Source organism: Pseudophryne corroboree, chromosome 1 (assembly GCF_028390025.1).
Source record: "Pseudophryne corroboree isolate aPseCor3 chromosome 1, aPseCor3.hap2, whole genome shotgun sequence".
Classification (NCBI taxonomy): Eukaryota; Metazoa; Chordata; class Amphibia; order Anura; family Myobatrachidae; genus Pseudophryne; species Pseudophryne corroboree.
Genome location: NC_086444.1, coordinates 483,451,026 through 483,459,263, shown reverse-complemented (window position 1 = coordinate 483,459,263; position 8,238 = coordinate 483,451,026). Strand labels below are relative to the sequence as shown.

General features: G+C 36.0%; 1 protein-coding gene across 5 annotated transcripts in view; it reads left to right on the top strand.

The window, feature by feature from the left end:
• Nucleotides 1–8,238, top strand: part of NTRK2 (neurotrophic receptor tyrosine kinase 2) — a 424,378-nt gene that overhangs the window by 85,517 nt on the left and 330,623 nt on the right. For 4 of the 5 annotated variants that reach the window (XM_063913785.1, XM_063913786.1, XM_063913789.1 and 1 more), the window contains exon 10: nt 7,071–7,100. The exons of the other annotated variant lie outside the window; for it this stretch is intronic. In XM_063913785.1, coding sequence (XP_063769855.1) covers nt 7,071–7,100 — 30 coding nt within the window. The remainder of the gene's footprint in view (nt 1–7,070; nt 7,101–8,238) is intronic. 5 annotated transcript variants of the gene reach the window in all.

Sequence of the window (8,238 nt, the reverse complement as noted above, 5' to 3'; positions counted from 1 at the left end):
TACCAATAGATGAGGTATAGCTAGAGAAAAGCAGATGACCTAAGATAGTCTTGTCGTACTCCAACTGAAAGAGGTAACAAAGAGGAGGTAGATTCAGAGAAACGGATACTTAAGAAGCTGTAGGATAGGAATCAAGAAAGGGCAGTGTCCTGAAGACCTAAGGATTGTAGTGTTTATGCGAAGAGAGTGGTCAACAGTGCCAAAAGCAGCAGAGAGATCTAGACGACTATGAAGCAAGTAGTGGCCTTTAGACTTAACAGTGACTAGATCATTCACTACCTTAGTCAGTGCTGTCTCTGTGGAGTGTTAGGAACAAATGCCTGACTGATATGGGACAAATAAGTTGTGCGAGTTAAGAAAGTGTGTGAGGCGAGTGTAAGCAAGTCTCTCAAGTAGCTTGAAATGGCAAGGGAACTGAGAGATGGGATGGTAGTTTGAGAGAGCGTCAGGTCAGAATTTATTTTTTTAGTATTCACTGCATGCTTGAACAGTGAAAGAAAGATACCAGTAGAGAGAGACATTACAGGTAAGTTAAGGTTGGGGTGAGCACAGGAGACAGAGATTTACTTACATTTGAGGGTATTTGATCAAGAGGAGAGGTAGAGGTAGTAGAGTAGCAGGATGAGAAGAGTGTTGATACTTCATCTTCATTTGTGTAATCAAATGAAGAAAATTTTCCAGAGGGTTCAGCTAGGGAATTGAGAAGGTCACGGGATAAGGAAGAGCATACCATTTCATCTCAGATCTTATTAGTCTTGTCCTTGAAGTAGTAAGCAAGATCTTGCACCTTGATAGTGGCTGGTGGCTTGGGAGAGGGAGGGTTGAGAAGTGATTTAAATGTATCAAAAAGTTGTTTGGGGTTAGAGGCTTCAGCAGAGATGAGAGTTTTGAAATGTTTGGCAATGTCCAGGGTATTACAAAAAGAGTGGTAGACAATTTTATATGTGAGGAAGTCACTTGGAATACAAGATTTACACCACTGATGTTCAACTTTGCGTGACATTTTTTGTAGATGTCTTGTTAATTTAGAGTGCCACAGCTGACATCTAAGTCTACGTGGAGTGTGATGGGTAGCTGGAGCCACTTCATCAAGAGCTATTTTTAGAGTCTAGTTTAGGTGTGATACAGCCATCTCAAGAGAAGTGAATGCAAAAATAGGCAAAAGCTGTTGTTGGAGTGAGGTGGAAAGTTCTTTAAAATTAATTGCGTTAAAATTTCTGTTGGTTTGAGGAGCATTGGAGGATGTCAGTGACACTCAGTTTGAAGTAATGAAGGAGAGCATGCAGGTGATAAGTTTGTGATCTGAGAGGGAAAAGAGTGTTAGTGAATTCAGAAACTGAGCAAAGTCTGGTGAATACTAGATCATACAGTGGCTCTCCTGATGAGAATAGGAGTCAGTCCATTGGGAGAAGCCAAGAGAGGAGGTTAGAGAGAGTAATTTGAAGGCATGAGCAGCAGATTTTGGACTATCAATAGCAATATTGAAATCACCCATGATGATGTTGGAGATGTCAGAGGATAGGAAGTGAGGAAACCAGGCAAAAAAACCATTGGGTTGCCCAGGTGGGAGATAGCAGCAACACGCAGAGAAAGAAGTGTAAATTCTGATAGAATGTACTTCAAATGATGTAAATGCGAGTTATGGAACCTGTTGTAAAACTGTGTATGCAAAAGACTGGGATAGTAAATCAACCCCACCACCTTTAAAGTTACCAGGCTTGGAGGTGTGTGTGAAGTGTAGACCACCATGTGACAGTGCTGCAAGGGAGGCAGTGTCTGATCGTGTGAGCCATCATGAACTGATGTTAATTTGTTACAAACAGAGCATACATTCTATAAGGTACATTTTAGTAATTTGGAAGGTGATGGGAGACATGTGATGTTTATTAGATTAGCTTTATTTCTATATTGCTGTGAATCAGTTGAATATGAGTGGGGCAAGTGGTTGGGGCCTGGATTTGGTGAAATGTCCCCAGCTAATAGAAGTAAGAGAGAAAAATAAATATTGTTGTAGGAGGTTTGTGAATGTCTTTTATGGTGACAGGTTGTGGATGAGCGTTAATAAGAGGTGAGTGAATAATTGAGGCGGCAATGTATACCGAGGGGTGGGTTGCAGGGAGAATGTAGGATGTATTTGCTTTGGAGAGAATACCATGGAGTGCAATGAAGTACAACAATTTGATGTACATGGTGTGTTTAAGAAAGAGATAAATGTTATGCTGATGAAAGGTGATAGATTACACTGTAAGTAACTATGCAAACAACAGCCCAATATATCTTCATTAAGTATGTGTTACTGAGTAAAATTTGAAGTACAAGTATTAATAATTGCATGCAAATCATGATATTTCAAATGTTGCTAAACATTAATTGGTTGCATAGTGATCACAGAGTGAGGATTGCAGAGTGATATATACATACATTAGAAGTTGCAAACAATTCCATCTGTAGTTGTTTTAAGTATTTGATGGCATTGGGTACGGGATACTGGCCGTCCGCCATAATGCCTGCAGGTGGCGAACGCAATGAAGCCCCTTGCTCGCTGTGCTGCCGGCTCGCCACAGATTCTATTCCCACTCTATGGGTGTTGTGGACACCCACGAGTGAGAATAGCACTTGGCCCCCTGCTGGCATTCTGGCGGATGAGATCCCGGCATGCTGACCGCCAGGATCCCGACCGCCGGTATTGTGACTACATACCATTTGATGTTTCCTTTCAGTTTAAGTACAGGTTAAGAAGTGTTGTTATTTAATATATTTTTCTCTGCAGTAGATCACTGATGTAGCAAAGAATTGCATGAATAATTATTCATAGTAATTATTAATTTTGTAATTAATATGCAAAATAGTCAATTAGACTATTATTTTACAATTATTATAATTATAAGAATTAGGGGCAACTTGTGATTCTTCCACTATTTAACTTCAAGTTATGGCAAAGAGATTTCTTATATTTATTTATTTTTATTAGAAAGAGACTGTGAATTATTTCTAATATGCAATAACTCAGCCACCAATTTTGCACGTATTCATCAGATTTTGTTACAAAAGAATAAAAACAAGATACAAATGGATTATGCTGCAGCTGGCAATGCTGATTCCTAAAGATAGGAGTCAGTGCTAGACATCAGCATCAGGTGTCATTTGAACTGAAAAATTGGCTTGAGTGTGACAAGTGAATGATGGTGAATGACAAAGACAGGTATTAGTGTCAGGTGTAACCACCAGACTTTAATCTTAAAAGTTAATTGTCTCTGATGACTCATACATAATAATGTTTTAGCCTGGACACTATACACACCTATTTATGATGATGAGGGAGTGGGTCATACATGTTTTCACGTGTTTTATGGAACGTGCCCATTCAACATTGGCCCAATGCAGGAGATATGATGAATATTCATATATCCTGTGTAGAGTACAGCCCTGTGCTATGCAGCCCATACACTAGTATGGGGATGAGTATTCAATTCATCAAGTTTTGAGACCTGAACACTTTCGGGACTTGGTTGTGGTATTAAGTTAACACCATCTTCAGAGGGTTAGCATGTTGATCCCCGCTCCTTCCTCTTGGAAATAGATCAAGGTTGCGGAGAGAGAGATCTGCCTCAAATCATGGCAAGTCAGATCCATAATGTGCACTGGGCCATCACATTTATTACTGAATATACCCCATTAAACATATTCTTATTATACTCCCTTCCCACTTACACACTTTCATTTCATACTTCTCATATACAGTACACACATTTTTTGCATCATACTCTTTCTCATATACACAGTTTTATTCCATCACCTTTTTCACTCAGTCAATCTGACTATATCCATCCCTAGATACAGTACATTTTATCAGTCGCATGTATTAACACACTTACTCACTCAGAAACCTATGGAGACTACTTTTGGATTGAAAAAAAGAAGGATTGCAGTATCTATGGTACCCTCTTAATACATGTTGATGAGACAATTAATTAATGCATAAATCCTCAGAATACAGATTTTCCATAAAATATGCTTAATACATATGCCCCTTAATCCTTATGCTTAAACACACATCTTATTCCACCCACACAGTCATTTCATCCTTCTTCTAACAGAACACATTTTTATATCACCCCCTTCCCACTCTCATTTCATTGTTTTTCTCTTCTATCCCTCCAGCCTCACACACACACATATTCACCCTTTTCTTTTTTTGGCCACTTCCCACGCTTTTTAATTTCTCCCACCCTCTTCCATCCTCACACTAATTCACTCTCAGTTACATTCTCAAGTACATGTGGAACCCATGGGGAAGAGGACATTTAATACAATATGTGATATAATATATTTCTATTCAGTGTTAAGAATGTTCCACTAACATGTTGGTAGATTAGATCAAACCCTTTGAAGAAAGCATATGCTTTTTAATACATGTCCAACTTCTTCAATTTGGGACTATGTAAAAGAAAAAAGAAGACAAGTCCTAATGCTTTATATCAATGTTAGGTGATCACAAACTGTAATAATTTAGACAAAAAATATACAGTGTGTACTTGGACTTTTTTCTCTTTTCTGTTTACCATGGTCCCAATTTGAAGATGCTTGATAGTATTAAGAGGAATATACTTTCTTCAAAGGTTTTATACTTGACAACTACCAATATGTTGCAACATTCTTAACACTGTAATTTGAATATCTTAATACAGTAGTTTTAATGTGATTTGCAATTTATTTATGTACACAATATATTTAATTTCCTCTTCTTGGGCCACATATAGTAACTGCTCTGGATTTCTTTACAAAGGATTTTTGGACTTACAGTGTATTTTACTTGCAATTTGAGAACTCTGAAGTGGATTAAAGATGCCCAACCTTTAGGTTTAAAGGTTTTTCCATAATGTGGAACTGGTCTGTTTCTTAAACATTCTAATGTATGCCTCCTGCGTCTTACATCTTTTTTATAGATATGTTTGTCAGTGATTTCAGGGACAGTCTAATGTTTGTCTCTAAAAATGTCTGCAACTTTTAAAAAAGACCATTGGCTAGTACCTCCTCTATAGTTCCAACCCACACATTTCCTCCTAGACTCTACTGAAGTAATCTCATTGCCTTCAGTTTATACCTTTTATTTCAGTGTTATGTCATTTACCTGTCTTTTTTAGTAATGTGGAAGGTGAGGCATTTTTCATATAGAATGCATTCAGTACCAGAATTAGAATATACAAAGCAGAAATCCAATTAATACACCAAATAGGCACCCAAACACACACACCACACACACAGAATGCCACATACTGTATGTTAAAATATATTGTTCAAGTTACACGCTCATGTAGAAAGACATTTATGTTTTCTATGTTTGTTTTTCATGTGTTTGTTTCTTTTTTAACAGAAATTAAAAAAAATTCTTGTTTAAATAATGACAATTTTTATATTATTAATCCATTACTATTTTTGAGTCATAGATTATATCACAGCTGTAACTAAACAATTATGATTTAGTATTACTGGAAAAGCTGAGCATTGACATTACACTTTTCTTTCAAGTGACGCAATAGAATTTTAGGCTCCTGTTTTTACAAAACAACATACTGACACCAAACTGAAGTTTTCCAACGCATAAAATAGATATCTTACAGTCAGATAAAACAATTACAAAATATACTCTGTAACTATAAATTAAATAAAAAGAATACACAACAAACCAAGATATTCCCTTACAATCAAAAATCTTGCGTTATCTTTTGGCTGCATTTTACTAGATAAGAATGTTTTAGATTTTTTAGTTTCTGTTTTCTAGATTTTTTAGAAAGATTAGTTTTGACTCATAGATACCTTACATTTCACAGAATTCACTTCTTCCTCTTAAATTGGACCTACCATTGAAACACATTTTGGGGAGTGCATTTTATGGACTGAATTAATATTAAAGAGCATGTAGCCTATCAACACACCAAAATTAATTACCTAATAAATAAACATAATTAATAATTAATGTTATACAGTAAGTGTCTTGAATATGTCACTGGTTCCTAGCAAAACTGTTAGAGTGCATGCTAGATTTGAGTACATTTGCAGCAAATTGAGGTTTGCTTCCAAACAGGCCATTTGCAAATTTCCAGTGATACAATCTTTGCATTCCACTTTTGTTGCTACAGTGTTACCATTCTGCAGCACTGCATTTTGTACAGATTTTTTTTCAAATTATATTTTGCAAATTTCTATGAATATAGATTAAACAGTGGTGGTCAGTCCATTCTACCATGTGTTATTGTTGTTTTAGGACTTTACTCCAAATCCCAAAATGTGAAAACTTTCATGGTCAAATTCTATGGAACAGTTAATACATTTATAATATCTGTAGCGCATAAAAGTTATTTTCACAAAATGGATTCATCCATACTTTGTAGGGAACAGATCCACTTGACTTAATTCAGTGAGTGTTATGGGAAAGAACCATTCCTGCTTTCTGCTGTCTTCAACCAGTAAGCCCAAGTCCTCCAGACATTTTCCCAAAACACCAGTAAAGATGAGTGACATTTGCAATAAATATTGCTGCCAAATTGTACACATTTCACTAATAGTATTTGGTGTTAAGTGTTCCTCTTCCTAGCCCTTTTCATAAACTATAAAATCAATAATATGGAAATGTATGAATACAGAATGGAATTGCATTTAGGAGAAAAGTGGAATTACAGCAAAAGTTGAAGATTGTATCCCTAGAATTTCTCCACCTTCATGCGCCACAGATCTGTGATCTGACTTGTGGGGTGGATTAGTGCAGTTGTAGACTGAAGTGTTCTCACAGTTAACTAATCACCAGAGCCATACTTGGACCTACAGTCTTCAACAACATGTTTTGTTATTGATGACTAAAATATGAATCAATTTTTTTTTGTGTGTGCAGGTGCCATTAGTTATATATTTTACTGGAATCAAAAGTGCCCATGGGGCATTATAACACAGTATTGCACTGTTATATACTGAAAAATAATAATAAATAACAGTAATAATTAAATAAAAATAAACATGTGATTATACTCACATATTTTCTCTTTCTTCCTTTTTTGTGTTTTTATCTGTTTTAGGTGGTTCAATAACTGACTCTGGATTTTATGGTACATATAAAGTATTATTTCTATTGTGAACTGGGTGGGTGAGTGGGACAAGACATATAATAACATTAAAATTATATATGACTTTGCTTTACACACCACAATCATCATATACCATTACTTACCAAAAAATATAATTTTGTTTCTCTTACTGCTGTGTTATATTGATGAATGAAGTCATTTATAGCAATGGATAAACTAGTAACAGTTGTTATAGTAAACGTGCTCTCCCGTCCATGTAGAAGCATTTAAATAAAATAATATTTTTAAAATATAATTAGCATGCATTGTTTTGCACAGTTGCACCAGACTTTTGTACTTTGCACTGCATTTGGTGTGACGATTATGCACCCTAGGGTCTGTGATTTCAATGAGCATTGGCTTTATAGGCAATAGAAGTTCTTAGAAGATCTTTGTCTCATTGTGTGGAACTCTTCATGATTTATCATAATATATTGCTTGTTTAACCCTCAACATAAAATATTGCTTTAGCCAGTAAAGCAAGAGGCTCATGCTTAATTGTGATTGGATAGTTATGCAAAACAATTTTCCCAAAAGGGATGATCATTCAGAGAATTCAATCTGCTTCTTTGCAGAAGAAACCATATTGCCCTGCAAGCACTTATGTTGCTGCAAAAAGCCATGTACAATGGGCATAGACATGTATTCTGGGGAAATTGGATTTTATGCTGAACATAACTAATTTTGTCAATAGCCCCCACAATCAAGGTAATTGAAATATATCATGCTGCTGCATTGATGGATGTAGGGGTGCAGACTTATTCAGGAAACTTTGATTAGCACAGCTTACATAAAATGTATTTTGTATTAGAGGCTCCTTCCAACAGACAGCGTACATTGCATCCACTATGAATACAGGTCGGCAACAGTGTCAGGCCCAAAATGCACATTTATAGTAGCACGTATACACATTTGACCAATAATCTGTGAATGCCTTTAAAATACTTGTCTCTCCTAACAGCTTCATATTACACATTGTTTTGTAGCCTGAATTAGTGCCTTCACAGATACAGACTACTTTGTCATGTTGTTAGTTTGTTATGTGTCAGTAAAAGAGTATATCTGATGATGATGATGATGATGATGATGATGATAATCATCATCATCATCATCATAATAA